Source organism: Babylonia areolata, chromosome 22, assembly GCF_041734735.1.
Source record: "Babylonia areolata isolate BAREFJ2019XMU chromosome 22, ASM4173473v1, whole genome shotgun sequence".
NCBI lineage: Eukaryota > Metazoa > Mollusca > Gastropoda > Neogastropoda > Buccinidae > Babylonia > Babylonia areolata.
In genome coordinates this window covers 1,270,894-1,292,700 of record NC_134897.1, presented here as the reverse complement: position 1 = coordinate 1,292,700, position 21,807 = coordinate 1,270,894, and the positions used below count along the sequence as shown (strand labels likewise).

The 21,807-nt window shown below is 52.1% G+C and overlaps 1 protein-coding gene across 1 annotated transcript in view; it reads left to right on the top strand.

Annotated features, from left to right (window-relative positions):
* Nucleotides 1-21,807, top strand: part of LOC143297021 (neuroendocrine convertase 1-like) — a 68,857-nt gene that overhangs the window by 15,573 nt on the left and 31,477 nt on the right. Inside the window, exons 7-14 of the mRNA XM_076609165.1 lie at nt 1,524-1,612; nt 3,990-4,162; nt 5,136-5,348; nt 6,927-7,027; nt 11,036-11,272; nt 12,785-12,951; nt 17,189-17,322; nt 19,787-19,894. Coding sequence (XP_076465280.1) covers nt 1,524-1,612; nt 3,990-4,162; nt 5,136-5,348; nt 6,927-7,027; nt 11,036-11,272; nt 12,785-12,951; nt 17,189-17,322; nt 19,787-19,894 — 1,222 coding nt within the window. The remainder of the gene's footprint in view (nt 1-1,523; nt 1,613-3,989; nt 4,163-5,135; nt 5,349-6,926; nt 7,028-11,035; nt 11,273-12,784; nt 12,952-17,188; nt 17,323-19,786; nt 19,895-21,807) is intronic.

Sequence of the window (21,807 nt, the reverse complement as noted above, 5' to 3'; positions counted from 1 at the left end):
CAAACGACAACAACAACGACACAGAAACAGAAGTAGCATTAACAATATCATTGCAGCAGCAGTATATATGATAGTCAGTCGTGTCCGACAATGACCATCAGAACGGCAGAGAAGGCAACTGCTGTTCCGACTATTTGGGCTAGAATTTGATTATTGTGGACAGTGTCTTGCCCAAGTACATCCCCACTCTCTTGGCCAAGAGGGTTTTAGGACAGTCGGCGTTGGGATGGTTCCCAAAGGCCAACTAGCCCACAAGGCTGCAGCACTAAGAGCCAGTGCAATTTTGCCTCCTAGTTTGAGAGTCATAGTCCTTCACAAAAAGACTGGAGAAACCATTGATAATACAGCTCTCACTTTGCTGTTGGCCCAGATGTAAACTTATGTCAATCTGTGATATAAGCCGAGTGTTGGGCCTAGCAGCAAGACCACCAACAACTAATGTGCAGACTGGCCTGTTTGGACAAAAAGTGGAAGGTGGCACAATGGTTTAGACGCTCGTCTGGTTCGAATCCCGCTCTCGACGGGCGCAACAGCCGAGTGGTTAAAGCGTTGGACTGTCAATCTGAGAGTCCCGGGTTCGAATCACGGTGATGGCAACTGGTGGGTGAAGGGTGGAGATTTTTACGATCTCCCAGGTCAACATATGTGCAGACCTGCTAGTGCCTGAACCCCCTTCGTGTGTATACGCAAGCAGAAGATCAAATACGCACGTTAAAGATCCTGTAATCCATGTCAGCGTTCGGTGGGTTATGGAAACAATAACATATCCAGCATGCACACCCCCGAAAACGGAGTATGGCTGCCTACATGGCGGGGTAAAAACGATCATACACGTAAAAGCCCACTCGTGTGCATACGAGTGAACGTGGGAGTTGCAGCCCACGAACGAAGAAGAAGAAGAAGAATCCCGCTCTCGTTCTTTTTCCAAAGTTTGACTGGAAAATCGAACTGAGTGTCTAGCCGTTCAGATGAGACGATAAACCGAGGTCCCGTGTGCATCACGCGCTTGGCGCACAGAAAAAGAACCCATGGCAACGAAGCCATTGTCCTCTGGCAAAATTCTGGGGGGAAATCCGCTCTGATAGGTACATAAATATAATTTTGTATTTGTATTTGTATTTCTTTTTATCACAACAGATTTCTCTGTGTGAAATTCGGGCTGCTCTCCCCAGGGAGAGCGCGTCGCTGCACTACAGCGCCACCTTTTTTTTTTCTTTTTTTTTGTGCGTGCAGTTTTATTTGTTTTTTTCCAATCGAAGTGGATTTTTCTACAGAATTTTTTCCAGGAACAGCCCTTTTTGTTGTCGTGGGTTATTTTACGTGCGCTAAGTGCATGCTGCACACGGGACCTCGGTTTATCGTCTCATCCTAATGACTGTGCGCATGCACGCAAGGTGTCAGCGCTCTTGGTAATGCTGCTGGTCAGGCATCTGCCTGGAGGTGGTGTAGGAGTGTCAGGGGACTGACTGAAGGCAGTGAGGCCACCCTGAGATGAGTGAGAGTGAAGCAATGTGTGTGGCCAGACACGGGACTCGCTGTGCGGGGGAGGTGGCCATGACCGCCAACAACTCGTTCTGCGGAGTCGGCATCGCCTTCAACTGCAACATTGGAGGTAACGGCACTCGCATCAATACGATGGTGGTGGTGGTGGCGGTGGCGGTGGCGGTGGTGGTGATGATGATGATGGTGGCGGTGATGGTGGTGATGATGATGGTGGTGGTGGTGGTGGTGGTGATGATGATGATGACGGTGGTGGTGGTGGTGGTGGTGATGATGATGATGATGATGATGATGATGTTAATGATGGTGGTGGTGGTGGTGGTGGTGATGATGATGATGATGATGATGATGATGATGATGATGATGATGATGATGATGATGGTGGTGGTGGTGGTGGTGGTGGTGGTGGTGGTGATGATGACGGTGGTGGTGGTGGTGGTGGTGGTGATGATGATGATGATGATGATGATGATGTTAATGATGGTGGTGGTGGTGGTGGTGGTGGTGGTGGTGGTGATGATGATGATGATGATGATGATGATGATGATGATGATGATGGTGGTGGTGGTGGTGGTGGTGGTGGTGGTGGTGGTGGTGATGATGGTGGTGGTGGTGGTGGTGGTGGTGATGATGATGATGATGATGATGATGATGGTGGTGGTGGTGGTGGTGGTGGTAGTGATGGCAGTATGGAGGTCACGGCGGAGCTTGTGATGGTATTAGTGCTTGCTGTAGTAGTAGAAGTAGTAGTGGTGGTGGTGGTGGTGGTGGTGGTGGTAGTAGTAGTAGTAGTAGTAGTAGTAGTAGTAGTAGTAGTAGTAGTAGTAAATGTAATTGGGATCATCCGTGTCATCGTCATCATGACCAGCGTTGTTGTCCTCTTTTTTTTCATCCTCCCACTTCTTCTTCTCCGCCTCCACTTTCTCTCCCCCTCCTCCCTACTTCTCCTAACCCTTCTCCTCATTGTCTTCCTCCTTGTTCTATTCCTCCTTCTCCTCCTTGTCTCGTTGCCCTCTTCTTCTCTTTGTTCTCTTCCTCCTTGTCATCCTTCTCCTCCTTGTCCTCTTCCTCCTTCTCCTTGTCCTCCTTGTCCTCCTTCTCCTTGTCCTCCTTCTCCTTGTCATCCTCCTCCTCTTTGTCCTCTTCCTCCTTCTCCTCCTTCTCCTTGTCCTCTTCCTCCTTCTCCTTGTCCTCCTTGTCCTCCTTCTCCTCCTTGTCCTCCTCCTCCTCCTTCTCTTTGTCCTCTTCCTCTTTCTCCTCCTTTTCCTCCTTGTTCTCTTCCTCGTTTTCCTCCATGTCCTCTTTGTCCTCTTCCTCATCCTTGTCCTCTTCCTCCTTCTTCTCTTCCCCCTTCTCCTCCTTGTCCTCTTCCTCCTTCTCCTTGTTATCTTCCTCCTCCTCTTCCTTATGCTCTTCCTCATTCTCCTCCTTGTTATCTTCCCCCTTCTCCTCCTTGTCCTTTTCCTCCTTCTCCTTGTTATCTTCCTCCTCCTCTTCCTTATGCTCTTCCTCATTCTCCTCCTTGTTCTCTTCCCCCTTCTCCTCCTTGTCCTCTTCCTCCTTCTCCTTGTTATCTTCCTCCTCCTCTTCCTTATGCTCTTCCTCATTCTCCTCCTTGTTCTCTTCCTCCTTCTCCTCCTTTTCCTCTTCCTCTTTCTCCTCCTTGTCCTTTTCCTCCTCCTTGTCTTCCTCCTCTTCCTCCTCCTTGTCCTCCTCCTCCTCCTCCTCCTTGTCCTCTTCATCCATCTTGTCCTCTTCCTCCTCCTTGTCCTCTTCCTCCTCCTTGTCCCCTTCCTCCTCTTCCTCCTCCTTGTCTTCCTCCTCTTCCTCCTCCTTGTCCTCTTCCTCCTCTTCTTCCTCCTTGTCTTCCTCCTCTTCCTCCTCCTTGTCCTCCTCCTCCTTCTCCTCCTTGTCCTCCTCCTCCTTCTCCTCCTTGTCCTCTTCCTCCTTCTCCTCCTTTTCCTCTTCCTCTTTCTCCTTGTCCTTTTCCTCCTCCTTGTCCTCCTCCTCTTCCTCCTCCTTGTCCTCCTCCTCCTTCTCCTTCTTGTCCTCTTCATCCATCTTGTCCTCCTCCTCTTCCTCCTCCTTGTCCTCCTCCTCCTTCTCCTCCTTGTCCTCTTCCTCTTTCTCCTCCTTGTCCTCCTCCTCTTCCTCCTCCTTGTCCTCCTCCTCTTCCTCCTCCTTGTCCTCCTCCTCCTTCTCCTCCTTGTCCTCCTCCTCCTTCTCCTCCTTGTCCTCTTCATCCATCTTGTCCTCTTCCTCCTCTTCCTCCTCCTTGTCTTCCTCCTCTTCCTCCTCCTTGTCCTCTTCCTCCTCCTTGTCTTCCTCCTCTTCCTCCTCCTTGTCTTCCTCCTCCTCCTTGTCTTCCTCCTCTTCCTCCTCCTTGTCTTCCTCCTCCTTCTCCTCCTTGTCCTCTTCATCCATCTTGTCCTCCTCCTCTTTCTCCTCCTCTTCCTTGTCCTCACCTCCTCCTCTCCCCACGTGATCAGGTATCCGGCTCCTGGACGGTACGATCACTGACCGCCTGGAAGCGGCCGCCCTCAGCTTCAGGAACGACTACATTGACGTGTACTCCATGAGCTGGGGACCCACAGACGACGGCAAGACGGTGGGCGGGCCTCTGACCCTGGCTGAGGAGGCCATGAGGAGAGCGTCACAGCACGTGAGATGATGGGAGTGTTCAGTGTTCTGTATTCACAGCACGTGAGATGATCAGTGTTCAGTATTCACAGCACGTGAAATGATCGAGTGCTGTGTGTTCTGTATTCACAGCACGTGAGATGGATCATGTGTTCAGTGTTCTGTATTCACAGCACGTGAGATGATCGAGTGTTCTGTATTCACAGCTAAGATGATCATGTGTTCTGTGTTCTGTGTTCACAGCACGTGAGATGATTGAGTGCTCTGTGTTCTGTATTCACAGCACGCGAGATGATCGAGTGTTCTGTATTCACAGCTGAGATGATCATGTGTTCAGTGTTCTGTGTTCACAGCACATGAGATGATCAGTGTTCTGTATTCACAGCTGAGATGATCAGTGTTCTGTATTCACAGCACGCGAGATGATCGAGTGTTCTGTATTCACAACTGAGATGATCATGAGTTCAGTGTTCTGTATTCACAGCACGCGAGATGATCATGTGTTCAGTGTTCTGTATTCACAGCACGCGAGATGATCATGAGTTCAGTGTTCTGTATTCACAGCACGCGAGATGATCATGAGTTCAGTGTTCTGTATTCACAGCACGCGAGATGATCATGAGGAGGGGGCAGGTGTAGATTGTAAAGTACAACATCACTCAATGAAGGGGGTGGGGCAGTTGTAGATTGTAAAGTACAACATAACTCAATGAAGGGGGGGTGGGGGGGGGGGGGGGGCAGTTGTAGATTGTAAAGTACAACATCACTCAATGAAGGGGGGGGGGGCAGTTGTAGATTGTAAAGTACAACATCACTCAATGAAGGGGGGCAGTTGTAGATTGTAAAGTACAACATCACCCAATGAGGGGGGGGGGGGGGGGCAGTTGTAGATTGTAAAGTACAACATCACTCAATGAAGGGGGGGGGGGGGGCAGTTGTAGATTGTAAAATACAACATCACCCATCCGTGACGTAGTGTGGCTGTGTGACGTCAGGGTCGGGGCGGCAAGGGCGTGGTGTACGTGCTGGCCTCAGGGAACGGAGGCCGCCACATGGACAACTGCAACTGTGACGGGTACGCCGCCTCCATCTTCACCATCTCCACGTCATCGTGCACAGAGCGAGGAGACAGGCCGTGGTACGGGGAGCTCTGCCCCTCCTCACTCACCACCACATACTCCAGCGGCTTCTCCACCTCCTTCCGAGTGGTGAGTGGGAGAGGGAGTTGGGGATGGTGTGGTGTGGTGTGGGGTGGTGTGGAGGAGGTTGGTGTGGTGTGGTGTGGTGTGGTGTGGTGTGGAGGAGATTGGTGTGGTGTGGTGTGGTGTGGTGTGGTGGAGTTTGGTGTGGTGTGGTGTGGTGTGGTGTGGAGGAGATTAGTGTGGTGTGGTGTGGTGAGTTCTACCTTTGTTTCTGTGTTCTGGACTAGACTGTGAGCTGAGTGACCAGCCTTTCGGTTCAGAAACTATTTACTGTCAGTTTGTTACAATTGTATTGTATTGTATTGTATTGTATTGTATTGTATTGTATTGTACCGAATTCTATTACATTTCTTTTGTTGTATTGCATGGCTTGACATTGCATTGTTTCGCATTGTGCTGTTTTATATTGCATTGTGTTACGTTACCTTGTAGTGTAGTGTATTATGTTATGTTGTATAACATTGAATAGTATTGCCATGTATCGTATAGCATCGTACCGTATCGTCCCTTACTGTAACTTAGGGTACCGTATCAACCCCTGTCATAACTTAGGTACCATATCGTCCCTTACTGTGATTTAGGGTACCGTATCGTCCCGTACCGTATCTTAGGGTACCGTATCGTCCCTTACTGTAACCGTATCGTCCCCTGTCAGGGTACCGTATCATCCCATACCGTAACTCAGGGTACCGTATCATCCCATACCGTAACTCAGGGTACCGTATCATCCCATACCGTAACTCAGGGTACCGTATTGTCCCCTACTGTAACTTAGGGTACCGTATCGTCCCATGCCGTAACTTAGGGTACGGTATTGTCCCCCACTGTAACTTAGGGTACCGTATCGTCCCGTACTGTAAATCAGGGTACCGTATCGTCCTGTACTGTAACTCAGGGTACCGTATCGTCCTGTACTGTAACTTAGGTACCGTGTCGTCCCATATCGTAACTTAGCGTACCGTATTGTCACTAACTGTAACTCAGGGTACCGTATCGTCCTGTACTGTAACTCAGGGTACCGTGTCGTCCCCTACTGTAACTTAGGTACCGTGTCGTCCTGTACTGTAACTCAGGGACTGCTGTCCTATTCTTTTCGTCCTTTGTACACTGAGTTTCGTCGTCTTCATCTTTTTTCCTAAGTCTTCGCCGTCCAAGCCATCGTTTTCTCTTGTATTGTGCAGAGTGCTTCAGTATCTATTTATTTATTTATTTATTTATTTATTATTTCATCAAACGTCTTAAGTTCACTGATAACATTTTCCGGACTGGTTGCCGCTGTCGGCCGAGTCTTCAAGTTCTGATTTTTTTTTTTTTTTTTTTTTTGTGGTTATATAATTATGCATTTGTTTTGTCATTTGGGTGTATCAGTTGCTGCGGCTGGGAGTGTAGTTACTGTTCTATTAGTTACGTTCTGTGTGTGTGTTTGATTAAATGTATGTGAACTTTGAATTATTCTAGTTCGTGTTTGTGTTGTCTGGGCGTTAGTGCGGGGTTGGGTGGGGCTTACCTGTCCGCTCTCTTATAGGGCGTGACAATCGTATCGCATGGCAGCGTGGAGTAGCGTGCTGGTTTCTATGGTGACAGGTGAGCACGGACCTGCGCGGGGGGTGCACCAGTTCCCACAGCGGAACGTCGGCCTCCGCCCCCATGGTGTCCGCCATTGTCGCCCTCACTCTGGAGGCCAAGTGAGCGCGCACACACACACACACACATACTCACACACACACATGAACGCACGCACACACACGCACACACACACACACACACACACACACACACACTCACACACACACATGAACGCACGCACGCACACACACATACACACACACACACACACACACACACACACACACACACACACACACCCGCACGCACAAACACACACGCACATACAGACACACACAGACGAACGCACGCACGCACACACATACACTTACGCGTGCACACACACACACGCACGCACGCACACACACACACACACACACACACACACACACACACACACACACACACACACACACACACACACACGCACAAGACGACTTGTGGCAAACAGGAATTGGTCGATTTATTCATTATTTTGTTTGTTTTGCCATTCATTCATTCATTCATTCATTCATTCATTCATTCATTCATCCACTTATTTATTTAGTTATTCATTTATTTATCTTTGCTTTCCCATACTCTGCACCGTCTCCGTGGCTTTGCTCGCACACCGCTCATTCTAAGTCCCCCACACACTGCCACGATCGGGTTCTCCTATTGTAGCCCCAGAGTGAGTAGTCTACTGGGCACCATGGATGTCAGGTCGTCTGGAGGCTGAAGTCTACTGGGAACTATGGATGTCAGGTCATCTGGAGGCTGAAGTCTACTGGGAACCATGGATGTCAGGTCATGTAGAGGCTGAAGTCTACTGGGAACAATAGATATCAGGTCGTCTGGAGGCTGAAGTCTACTGGGCACCATGGATGTCAGGTCATCTGGAGGCTGAAGTCTACTGGGCACCATAGATGTCAGGTCATCTGGAGGCTGAAGTCTACTGGGAACTATGGATGTCAGGTCATGTGGAGGCTGAAGTCTACTGGGAACTATGGATGTCAGGTCATGTGGAGGCTGAAGTCTACTGGGAACTATGGATGTCAGGTCATGTGGAGGCTGAAGTCTACTGGGCACCATGGATGTCAGGTCATGTAGAGGCTGAAGTCTACTGGGAACTATGGATGTCAGGTCGTCTGGAGGCTGAAGTCTACTGGGCACCATAGATGTCAGGTCATCTGGAGGCTGAAGTCTACTGGGAACAATAGATGTCAGGTCATGTGGAGGCTGAAGTCTACTGGGCACCATAGATGTCAGGTCATCTGGAGGCTGAAGTCTACTGGGCACCATAGATGTCAGGTCATCTGCAGGCTGAAGTCTACTGGGAACAATAGATGTCAGGTCATCTGCAGGCTGAAGTCTACTGGGCACCATGGATGCCAGGTCATCTGGAGGCTGAAGTCTACTGGGCACTATGGATGTCAGGTCATCTGGAGGCTGAAGTCTACTGGGCACCATAGATGTCAGGTCATCTGCAGGCTGAAGTCTACTGGGAACAATAGATGTCAGGTCATGTGGAGGCTGAAGTCTACTGGGCACCATGGATGTCAGGTCATCTGCAGGCTGAAGTCTACTGGGCACCATGGATGCCAGGTCATCTGGAGGCTGAAGTCTACTGGGCACCATAGATGTCAGGTCATCTGCAAGCTGAAGTCTACTGGGCACCATGGATGCCAGGTCATCTGGAGGCTGAAGTCTACTGGGAACAATAGATGTCAGGTCATGTGGAGGCTGAAGTCTACTGGGCACCATGGATGTCAGGTCATCTGGAGGCTGAAGTCTACTGGGCACCATAGATGTCAGGTCATCTGGAGGCTGAAGTCTACTGGGCACCATAGATGTCAGGTCATCTGCAAGCTGAAGTCTACTGGGCACCATGGATGCCAGGTCATCTGGAGGCTGAAGTCTACTGGGCACTATGGATGTCAGGTCATCTGGAGGCTGAAGTCTACTGGGCACCATATATGTCAGGTCATCTGGAGGCTGAAGTCTACTGGGCACCATGGATGTCAGATCATTTGGAGGCTGAAGTCTACTGGGCACCATGGATGTCAGGTCATCTGGAGGCTGAAGTCTACTGGGAACAATAGATGTCAGGTCATCTGGAGGCTGAAGTCTACTGGGAACAATAGATGTCAGGTCATGTGGAGGCTGAAGTCTACTGGGCACCATGGATGTCAGGTCATCTGGAGGCTGAAGTCTACTGGGAACAATAGATGTCAGGTCATGTAGAGGCTGAAGTCTACTGGGCACCATGGATGTCAGGTCATGTAGAGGCTGAAAACATCATTACTGCTGAGACACTCCCGTGCTGTTCAGTAGTGCCAGTTCTGATCGAACATACTCAGGACATCACCTGCTAATCCGGCAGCTGAGGACAATAATCGCTCAGTCCATGAGCCAGACTGAATGAACGTCCCCCCCCCCCCCCCAACACATCGCCACCACGTCCTTCCAGTCAGTCCCCGATGATCAGCCGACTCAGAAACCCTGGACAGAGATCACCCCAAGCATAGGAGTGGAGAGACATGGAAACTGTGGTTGCCATGAAAGCAGGACATGAAAGGCCACAGATTTTTGACAATTTCTTTTTTTCTGTATTGATGATCAGTGAGGATGTGGATGGGAAGGGAGATAATGCTGATGCTGTGGGGGTACAATTTAGGTTTGAGACTGTGTGATAAAGCTGTACGATATGTCAGAATGATATCCACTGTGTGATAAAGTTGTACGATATGTCAGAATGATATCCACTGTGTGATAAAGCTGTACGATATGTCAGAATGATATCCATTCCACCCTCTCCATACGAACGGCGAAAGAGACGACGTTAACAGCGCTTCATCCCAATTACCATCATCAAAATATTGCAAGCGGAACGCTCTTATATTGAAGAGGTGAATGTTGACAAAGAATACCACAGTTCTGACGACGGAAGCTAAAGGTTGGGTCATTCATTCAGACACCCACTGGACATCCGAGGGGTCTGTGTAGAGGAGAAGAGAGGACTGACCGTACTGAGTGAGTTAATTAACAGGCCCCAGGGATAGACACCAGCGGTTTTGGTCAGGAAACTGGAGCACCCCTGCACGTGCATCAGCTAAGTGGATGATACTGGACTGCATGCTCCCAGCCCCCTATTTCAGCCCATAGCACTCTTACGCAGATCAGGAACCAGCCACGGACCGAAAAAGGCCTTCCCCTGCCGGGAATCGAACTGGCGTTCTACAGGCCGTCAGCCCGGGACGCTAACCACTTGGCCACGGCGACTTAGTGGCTGACAGGATAGTTGTATTTCTTCTGTTGGGGACTAGCTCTGTCTTTCTGAACTCTCACACGAGCACGCATTCCGTCTCTTTCTGTCTGTCTTTCTGCCTGTCCTTTTGTCATTGTCTGTCTGTCTGTCTGTGTCTCTCTCCCTCTCTCTCTCTTACACTCCCCCCCCCCCCACCCCCCTCTCTTCCGATGGATACCTGTAACGACGTATCTAACAGGCTCATACGTTTTTAATCACGTGTCTGAACACCACCACTGACGTCATACTAATGTGTCTGAAAACCAGTCGTGACGTCAGGTGTTTGTGTTTCCCCGAGTGTCAGAAAACCAGTTGTGACTTCAGAAGTCTGTGTGTACCACGTGTCTAAAAAAAACAAAAAAACAATGGTGACGTCGGGTGTCTGTTCTTCTACATAATCTGAACAGCGGGATGACGTCAAGTTCTTGTTTGTGTCTGTCTGAACACTGCTGGCTGGTGAGGTTGTTGCTGTTGTTATCGTTGTTGCGAAGATCAGGCATCTGCACTTTCTTTTTTCTTTTCTTTCAGAATCAGATGTGGTTTTGTGTGTACGGATCAGTCTGTACAGTTAACACCTCCTTCCCACTGACACTGTTGTTATTGTTGCTGATGATGATGATGATGATGATGATGATGACCATGTTGATATTGTCACTGTTGTTTTTGCTGCCATCGTTGTTTAAGTCGTCGTCGTCGTTGTTGACAATGTTGTTGCTGGCGTTGTTGTCTTTGTCTGTTTATGTTGATGCTGATGTGGATGTGGATGTGGATGTCACTGATTGTGTTGATGTTGTGACGTCAGCCCCAGCCTGACGTGGCGTGACGTGCAGCACCTAGTGGTGTTAGCCTCGAACCCCCGGCCCCTGGCGCACAACCAGGGCTGGTACAAGAACGCCGCTGGCCTGTGTGTCAACCTGGCCTTTGGCTTCGGGCTGCTGGACGCTGAGGTCATGGTGACCCGGGCACAGCGCTGGCTGCACGTGCCCCCACAGGCCGTGTGTCACGTCACTCTGGGCTCCCTGGCACAGCGCTCTGCTCTGTGAGTTAACCCTAACTCTGACCCTGACCCTAACGCTGACCCTAATCCTGACCCTGACCCCCACAGGCCACGTGTCCGGGTCACTCCCCGGCACAGCGCTCTGCCCTGTGAGTTAACCCTGACCCTAACCCTGACCCTAATCCTGACCCTGACCCTGACCCCCACAGGCCACGTGTCTGGGTCACTCCCCGGCACAGCGCTCTGCCCTGTGAGTTAACCCTGACCCTGACCCTGACCCTAATCCTGACCCTGACCCCCACAGGCCATGTGCCCGGGTCACTCCCCGGCACAGCGCTCTGCCCTGTGAGTTAACCTTGACCCTGACCCTGACCCTAACCCCCACAGGCCACGTGTCCGGGTCACTCCCCGGCACAGCGCTCTGCCCTGTGAGTTAACCCTGACCCTGACCCTAATCCTGACCCTGACCCTGACCCCCACAGGCCACGTGCCCGGGTCACTCCCCGGCACAGCGCTCTGCCCTGTGAGCTGCTGGCTGGATTCGCCGGGCTTGTCGTGGGCTTTCTTTCTTTCTTTTTCTTTTTTTATTTTTTTTATGAGAAATCAGTAGACGCGTCAAAGTTTTTACAAATGAGTGGGACAGTCTCGGCATCCCTTTCTTTCTTTCTTTTTTTTCTTTTTTTTTAATTATTTTTTTCTTTTTTTCTCTCGTTTTGGACTCACTCGTGTAAACAAAGTGAATCTATGTTATAACCCAGTGTTCTGGTGTGTCTCTGTCTCTCTCTCACTCTGTGCATGCATGCATGTAAACGTGTGTGTGCGCGTGTGTGTGTGTGTGTGTGTGTGTGTGTGCACGCGAGCACGCATTTGTGTGTGTATTTATGTCACTGTGTATGTGTGTGCTTCTGTGTGTGTGTGTGTGTGTGCGTGCGTGTGTGTGTGTGTGTGTGTGTGTGTGTGTGTGTGTGTGTGTGTGTGTGCACGCTTGTGTGTGTGTGTGCGTGCGTGCTTCTGTGTGTGTGCTAGTGTTTGTGCGTGCGCGCGTGTGTGTGTGTGTGTGTGTGTGCGTGTGTGCGTGAGTACATGTATACTTCTATCTATGTGTGTGTGCGTGCGTGCGTATGTGTTAAAGGAAATATATAGATACATACGTGGATGGATACATACATACATTCATACATACGAGTGCAGGCACAATGATAATGATGACAACAATGATGATGACGATGATGATGGCAGTGGTGGTGGTGGTGGTGGTGGTGGTGACAGTGGAAAGACATGACGTCCAGGATGATGACGATGATGATGGCAGTGGTGGTGGTGGTGGTGGTGGTGACAGTGGAAAGACATGACGTCCAGGATGATGATGATGATGATGGCAGTGGTGGTGGTGACAGTGGAAAGACATGACGTCCAGGATGATGGCAGTGGTGGTGGTGGTGGTGGTGGTGACAGTGGAAAGACATGACGTCCAGGATGATGACGATGATGATGACCACCAGACAATGACACCGCCCCCCTCCCCTGCCCCCTTCCCCCCCCCCTATCTTCCAGCCTGCCCAGACAGCTGACCAACGGCAGCTCGGCAGAGGTGGCCCTGGACACAGACGGCTGCCGCGGTGAGGACAACGAGGTCAACTTCCTGGAGCACGTGCAGTTTATCTTCACGCTGAACTACAGCACCAGGGGTGCCGTCAGCGTCACTGCCAAGTCCCCGTCTGGTCAGTGTCCCCGTCTGGTCAGTGTCCCCGTCTGGTCAGTGTCTGGTCAGTGTCCCTGTCTGGTCAGTGTCCCCGTCTGGTCAGTGTCCCTGTCTGGTCAGTGTCCCCGTCTGGTCAGTGTCCCCGTCTGGTCAGTGTCCCCGTCTGGTCAGTGTCCCCGTCTGGTCAGTGTCCCCTTCTGGTCAGTGTCCCCGTCTGGTCAGTGTCTGGTCAGTGTCCCTGTCTGGTCAGTGTCTGGTCAGTGTCCCCGTCTGGTCAGTGTCCCTGTCTGGTCAGTGTCCCCGTCTGGTCAGTGTCCCCGTCTGGTCAGTGTCCCTGTCTGGTCAGTGTCCCCGTCTGGTCAGTGTCCCTGTCTGGTCAGTGTCCCCTTCTGGTCAGTGTCCCCTTCTGGTCAGTGTCCCCGTCTGGTCAGTGTCTGGTCAGTGTCCCTGTCTGGTCAGTGTCCCCGTCTGGTCAGTGTCCCTGTCTGGTCAGTGTCCCCGTCTGGTCAATGTGTCTGTCTAGTCAGTGTGTGGTCAGTGTGCCCTTCTGGTCAGTGTCCCTGTCTGGTCAGTGTCCCTGTCTGTTCAGTGTCCCCGTCTGGTCAGTGTCTCCGTCTGGTCAGTGTGTCTGTCTGGTCAGTGTGTGGTCAGTGTGCCCTTCTGTTCAGTGTCCCCGTCTGGTCAGTGTCCCTGTCTGTTCAGTGTCCCCGTCTGGTCAGTGTCCCCGTCTGGTCAGTGTCCCTGTCTGGTCAGTGTGCCCTTCTGGTCAGTGTCCCTGTCTGGTCAGTGTGCCCTTCTGGTCAGTGTCCCCGTCTGGTCAGTGTCCCTGTCTGGTCAGTGTGTGGTCAGTGTCCCCGTCTGGTCAGTGTGCCCTTCTGGTCAGTTTCCCCTTTTGGTCAGTGTCTAGTCAGTGTCCCTGTCTGGTCAGTGTGTCTGTCTGGTCAATGTGCCCTTCTGGTCAGTGTCGCCTTTTGGTCAGTGTCTGGTCAGTGTCCCTGTCTGGTCAGTGTCCCTGTCTGGTCAGTGTGCCCTTCTGGTCAGTGTCCCTGTCTGGTCAGTGTGACCGTTTGGTCAGTGTGTCCGTCTAGTCAGTGTGCCCTTCTGGTCAGTGTCCCCGTCTGGTCAGTGTCTGATCAGTGTCCCTGTCTGGTCAGTGTCCCCTTCTGGTCAGTGTCCCCGTCTGGTCAGTGTCTGATCAGTGTCCCTGTCTGGTCAGTGTCCCCGTCTGGTCAGTGTCCCCGTCTGGTCAGTGTCTGATCAGTGTCCCTGTCTGGTCAGTGTCCCTGTCTGGTCAGTGTCTGGTCAGTGTCCCTGTCTGGTCAGTGTCCGTGTCTGGTCAGTGTGACCTTCTGGTCAGTGTCCCCGTCTGGTCAGTGTCTCTGTCTGGTCAGTGTCCCCGTCTGGTCAGTGTCCCTGTCTGGTCAGTGTCCCCGTCTGGTCAGTGTCCCTGTCTGGACAGTGTCCCCGTCTGGTCGGTGTCTGGTCAGTGTCTCCGTCTGGTCAGTGTCCCTGTCTGGTCAGTGTGTCCGTCTGGTCAGTGTCCCTGTCTGGTCAGTGTCTCCGTCTGGTCAGTGTCCCTGTCTGGTCAGTGTCTCCGTCTGGTCAGTGTCCCTGTCTGGACAGTGTCCCCGTCTGGTCGGTGTCTGGTCAGTGTCTCCGTCTGGTCAGTGTCCCTGTCTGGTCAGTGTCCCTGTCTGGTCAGTGTCTCCGTCTGGTCAGTGTCCCTGTCTGGTCAGTGTCTCCGTCTGGTCAGTGTCCCTGTCTGGTCAGTGCCTGGTCAGTGTCCCTGTCTGGTCAGTGTCCCTGTCCGGTCAGTGTCCCTGTCTGGTCAGTGTGCCCTTCTGGTCAGTGTCCCCGTCTGGTCAGTGTCCCTGTCTGGTCAGTGTCTCTGTCTGGTCAGTGTCCCCGTCTGGTCAGTGTCTCCGTCTGGTCAGTGTCCCTGTCTGGTCAGTGTCTCCGTCTGGTCAGTGTCCCTGTCTGGTCAGTGTCCCTGTCTGGTCAGTGTCTCCATCTGGTCAGTGTCCCTGTCTGGTCAGTGTCCCTGTCCCTGTCTGGTCAGTGTCCCCTTCTGGTCATTGTCCCTGTCTGGTCAGTGTGCCCTTCTGGTCAGTGTCCCCGTCTGGTCAGTGTCCCCGTCTGGTCAGTGTCCCTGTCTGGTCAGTGTGCCTTTCTGGTCATTGTCCCTGTCTGGTCAGTGTCCCCTTCTGGTCATTGTCCCTGTCTGGTCAGTGTGCCTTTCTGGTCAGTGTCCCTGTCCCTGTCTGGCCAGTGTGCCCTTCTGGTCATTGTCCCTGTCTGGTCAGTGTGCCTTTCTGGTCAGTGTCCCTGTCCCTGTCTGGTCAGTGTGCCCTTCTTGTCAGTGTCTGGTCAGTGTGCCCTTCTGGTCAGTGTCTCTGTCTGGTCAGTGTTCCCTTCTGGTCAGTGTCCCTGTCTGGTCAGTGTCCCTGTCCCTGTCTGGTCAGTGTCCCCGTCTGGTCAGTGTCCCTGTCTGGTCAGTGTTCCCTTCTGGTCAGTGTCCCTGTCTGGTCAGTGTTCCCTTCTGGTCAGTGTCCCTGTCTGGTCAGTGTCCCTGTCCCTGTCTGGTCAGTGTCCCCGTCTGGTCAGTGTGCCCTTCTTGTCAGTGTCTGGTCAGTGTGCCCTTCTGGTCAGTGTCCCTGTCTGGTCAGTGTGCCCTTCTTGTCAGTGTCTGGTCAGTGTGCCCTTCTGGTCAGTGTCCCTGTCTGGTCAGTGTCCCTGTCTGGTCAGTGTCCCTGTCCCTGTCTGGTCAGTGTCCCCGTCTGGTCAGTGTGCCCTTCTTGTCAGTGTCTGGTCAGTGTGCCCTTCTGGTCAGTGTCCCTGTCTGGTCAGTGTGCCCTTCTTGTCAGTGTCTGGTCAGTGTGCCCTTCTGGTCAGTGTCCCTGTATGGTCAGTGTCCCTGTCTGGTCAGTGTCCCTGTCCCTGTCTGGTCAGTGTCCCCGTCTGGTCAGTGTGCCCTTCTTGTCAGTGTCTGGTCAGTGTGCCCTTCTGGTCAGTGTCCCTGTCTGGTCAGTGTGCCCTTCTTGTCAGTGTCTGGTCAGTGTGCCCTTCTGGTCAGTGTCCCTGTCTGGTCAGTGTCCCTGTCTGGTCAGTGTCCCCTTCTGGTCATTGTCCCTGTCTGGTCAGTGTCCCTGTCTGGTCAGTGTCCCCTTCTGGTCATTGTCCCTGTCTGGTCAGTGTGTCCGTCTGGTCAGTGTGCCCTTCTGGTCAGTGTCCCTGTCTGGTCAGTGTGCCCTTCTGGTCAGTGTCCCTGTCTGGTCAGTGTCTCTGTCTGGTCAGTGTCCCTGTCTGGTCAGTGTCTGGTCAGTGTGCCCTTCTTGTCAGTGTCTGGTCAGTGTGCCGTTCTGGTCAGTGTGCCCTTCTGGTCAGTGTCCCTGTCTGGTCAGTGTCCCCGTCTGGTCAGTGTCTGGTCAGTGTGCCCTCCTTGTCAGTGTCTCGTCAGTGTGCCCTTCTGGTCAGTGTCCCTGTCTGGTCAGTGTGCCCTTCTGGTCAGTGTCCCTGTCTGGTCAGTGTCCCCGTCTGGTCAGTGTCTGGTCAGTGTGCCCTTCTTGTCAGTGTCTGGTCAGTGTGCCCTTCTGGTCAGTGTCCCTGCCTGCTTGCTGCCCTTGGTGAATATTGTAAATGTAGTACCTTGCTCTTTATTTCTTTATCTATTCATTTTACTTACATACTTACTTACTTACATGTGTATTAATTTTGTTGGAATATCAATTTATTTGGGGTTTTTTTTTCTCCATGATATATACACAACATGGATACTGTGAAGACTACAAAGTAAGTATACACATTTCCCAAATTAATGTCCAAGCACCCACTCACACACACACCTACGTGTCTTGGTTGGTTTTTGTTCACACTAACGGGGAGGGGGGAGGGTGGAGAGGGGGAGGGGGGGGGGACAACTTGCCTTCCTCACTTCTGGAGGTGAACGGCTTAACTCACTCAGTACGGCCAGTCCTCTCTTCTCCTCTACACAGACCCCTCGGATGTCCAGTGCGTGTCTGAATGACCCAACCTATAGCTTCCGTCGTCAGAATTGTGGTATTCTTTGTCAACATTCACCTCTTCAGTATAAGAGCCTTCCGCTTGCAATATTTCGATGATAGTAATTGGGGTGAAACTCTGTTAACGTCGTCTCTTTCGCCGTTCGTATGGAGAGAGTTAAACAGCGTTTGATGTTGACACCTGTCACGATACAAAGCACGTCACTGACTGGAGCCCCGGGGTCAGCACTGTTGCAGGCACCGTCACTCACCTGCTCCGCCCACGACTGCTGGACAACTCCACCAACAGCTTCGTCCACTGGCCGCTCATGTCTGTGCACACCTGGGGGGAAAACCCCGCAGGTACCTGGATCTTCCGAGTGGAGGACGAGGTATGGGGGAGAGGGGGGTGGGAGTGTGAGTGGGGGGGTGGGGGGGGGGAGAGAGAGAGAGAGAGAGAGAGAGAGAGCTCTGTGTTCAAACAACCCACAGGATTGATTGATTGATTGATATGGATACTTTTCTAGCACCTATCCTCGGTCGGAGACCAAGTTCTAAGTGCTTTACAAATACGGGGTCATTTGCACGACAGGCTGCCTACCTGGGTACACCCTCCCTCCTCATCACAGCGTCACCCTCCCTCCTCATCACAGCGTCACCCTCCCTCCTCATCACAGCGTCACCCTCCCTCCTCATCACAGCATTGTACGTCACGCTCCCTCCTCATCACAGCGTTGTACGTCACCCTCCCTCCTCATCACAGCATTGTACGTCACGCTCCCTCCTCATCACAGCATTGTACGTCACGCTCCCTCCTCATCACAGCGTCACCCTCCCTCCTCATCACAGCGTTGTGCGTCACCCTCCCTCCTCATCACAGCGTCACCCTCCCTCCTCATCACAGCATTGCACGTCACCCTCCCTCCTCATCACAGCATTTACGTCACCCTCCCTCCTTATCACAGCATTGCACGTCACCCTCCCTCATCACAGCGTTGTGCGTCACCCTCCCTCCTCATCACAGCATTGCACGTCACCCTCCCTCATCACAGCATTGTGCGTCACCCTCCCTCCTCATCACAGCATTGCACGTCACCCTCCCTCATCACAGCGTTGTGCGTCACCCTCCCTCCTCCTCACAGCATTGTGCGTCACCTCCCTCCTCATCACAGCGTCACCCTCCCTCCTCATCACAGCATTGTGCGTCACCTCCCTCCTCATCACAGCGTCACCCTCCCTCCTCATCACAGCATTTACGTCACCCTCCTCATCACAGCGTCACCCTCCCTCCTCATCACAGCATTGTACGTCATCCTCCCTCATCACAGCGTCACCCTCCCTCCTCATCACAGCGTCACCCTCCCTCCTCATCACAGCATTGTACGTCACCCTCCCTCCTCATCACCGCGTCACCCTCCCTCCTCATCACAGCATTTACGTCACCTTCCCTCATCACAGCGTCACCCTCCGTCCTCATCACAGCATTTACGTCACCCTCCCTCCTTATCACCGCGTCACCCTCCATCCTCATCACAGCATTTACGTCACCTTCCCTCATCACAGCGTCACCCTCCCTCCTCATCACAGCACCCTCCTCATCACAGCGTCACCCTCCCTCCTCATCACAGCATTGTACGTCACCCTCCCTCATCACAGCGTCACCCTCCTTCCTCATCACAGCATTGTGCGTCACCCTCCTTCCTCATCACAGCGTCACCCTCCCTCCTCATCACAGTGTCACCCTCCCTCCTCATCACAGCATTTATGTCACCCTCCCTCCTCATCACAGCGTCACCCTCCCTCCTCATCACAGCGTCACCCTCCCTCCTCATCACAGCATTTACGTCACCTTCCCTCATCACCGCGTCACCCTCCCTCCTCATCACAGCGTCACCCTCCCTCCTCATCACCGCGTCACCCTCCCTCCTCATCACAGCGTCACCCTCCCTCCTCATCACAGCATTGTACCTGGCCTCAGTTGTCTCCCTGGCCTGACTTTTTCTCCCCGATACTATTTTCTTTCTTAACTCACTCAGTACGGCCAGTCCTCGCTTCTCCTCTACACAGACCCCTCGGATGTCCAGTGGGTGTCTGAATGACCCAAACTTTAGCTTCCGTCGTCAGAACTGTGGTATTCTTTGTCAACATTCACCTCTTCAGTATAAGAGCGTTCCGCTTGCAATATTTTGATGATGGTAATTGGGGTGAAACGCTGTTAACGTCGTCTCTTTCGCCGTTCGTATGGAGAGAGTTAATCAGCTGGGTAGTATGGGAGGACACCATGAAAGAGGAGAGGGAGGGAGCAGTGGCTGCAGTAAAACCAAAGAATGAATGACATAGTGTTAGTCAGTTGAGCTATGTAGTAGCACTGTGTTGCACATTGGGATCAGTATCAAAAAAGATTTCTGAATGCGTTCAGGTCAGGAGCAGACTTACGTTCTTACCTTGTTCAAGTACTACTAAATCATTCCAATACTGTTAAACACGATTAACTCCTTTTCTTAAATTCTTAACCATTCTATTTCAGTCATTTGCCTTCTGCGTTATCTTTTACTTATTCATATTTCAAACTGCGTACTTATTTGTTTCTTTTGTTTGACTATTTTACTTGTTTTGATGTAAATGTTTGACTGCAGGCCAGGGCAGGTCTCTGGACAGCTGACCAGTGCATGAGGTTTTGGTGAGGGTGACGTTTTTGATCATTCAGAATAGTTAATGCAACACATGTGGTGGATAAATTTGCATGCTTTCACACCATGAAACACACACACACATATAATAACATATAAGCGCACTACACACACACACACACACACACACACACACACACACACGCACACACATGGTATGTCACAGGGTAGCCTGGGTTCGAACAGTGGGGCCCTGTTGGACGTGAAGATGGTGCTGTACGGCACCAAGACGGCGCCCGGCTACCGGAAGAGCTGGACACACTGTGACCTGCAGGTAGACAGCTGAACCACCACCCACTGCATTCTGTCATGAACCACCACCCACAGCACTCTGTCATGAACCACCACCCACAACACTCTGTCATGAACCACCCACACCCTTGTCATGAACAACTACCCCTGTCATGAACCACCACCCACAACACTCTGTCATGAACCACCACCCACAACACTGTCATGAACCACCCACAACACTGTCATGAACCACCACCCACAGCACTCTGTCATGAACCACCACCCACAGCACTCTGTCATGAACCACCACCCACAACACTCTGTCATGAACCACCACCCACAACACTGTCATGAACCACCACCCTTAGCACTGTCATGAACCACCACCCACAGCGCTCTGTCATGAACCACCACCCACACCACTGTCATGAACCAACACCCACAGCACTCTGTCATGAACCACCACCCACACCACTCTGTCATGAACCACCACCCACAGCACTCTGTCATGAACCACCACTCTGTCATGAACCACCACTCTGTCATGAACCACCACCCACAGCACTCTGTCATGAACCACCACCCACAGCACTGTCATGAACCACCACCCACAGCACTCTGTCATGAACCACCACTCTGTCATGAACCACCCACAGCACTGTCATGAACCACACCCACAGCACTCTGTCATGAACCACCACCCACAACACTCTGTCATGAACCACCCACAGCACTCTGTCATGAACCACCACCCACAACACTCTGTCATGAACCACCACCCACAGCACTCTGTCATGAACCACCACCCACAACACTGTCATGAACCACCCACAGCACTCTGTCATGAACCACCACCCACAACACTCTGTCATGAACCACCACCCACAGCACTCAACACTCTGTCATGAACCACCACCCACAACACTCTGTCATGAACCACCACCCACAGCACTCTGTCATGAACCACCCACAACACTGTCATGAACCACCACCCACAGCACTGTCATGAACCACCACCCACAGCACTCTCATGAACCACCCACAGCACTCTGTCATGAACCACCACCCACAGCACTCTGTCATGAACCACCACCCACAGCACTCTGTCATGAACCACCACTCTGTCATGAACCACCCACAGCACTCTGTCATGAACCACCCACAGCACTCTGTCATGAACCACCCACAGCACTCTGTCATGAACCACCACCCACAGCACTCTGTCATGAACCACCACCCACAACACACTGTCATGAACCACCACTCTGTCATGAACCACCCACAGCACTCTGTCATGAAGCACCACCCACAGCACTCTGTCATGAACCACCACCCACAGCACTCTGTCCTGAACCACCACCCACAGCACTCTGTCATGAACCACCCACAACACTCTGTCATGAACCACCACCCACAACACTGTCATGAACCACCCACAGCACTGTCATGAACCACCACCCACAACACTGTCATGGACCACCCACAACACTTTGTCATGAACCACCACCCACAGCACTCTGTCATGAACCACCACCCACAGCACTCTGTCCTGAACCACCAACCACAACACTGTCATGAACCACCACCCTTAGCTCTGTCATGAACCACCACCCACAGCGCTCTGTCATGAACCACCACCCACACCACTGTCATGAACCACCAGCCATAGCGCTCTGTCATGAACCACCCACAACACTCTGTCATGAACCACCACCCACAACACTCTGTCATGAACCACCACCCACAGCACTCAACACTCTGTCATGAACCACCACCCACAACACTCTGTCATGAACCACCCACAGCACTCTGTCATGAACCACCACCCACAGTACTTTGTCATGAACCACCACTCTGTCATGAACCAACCACAGCACTCTGTCATGAACCACCACCCACAGCACTCTGTCATGAACCACCACCCACAACACTGTCATGAACCACCACTCTGTC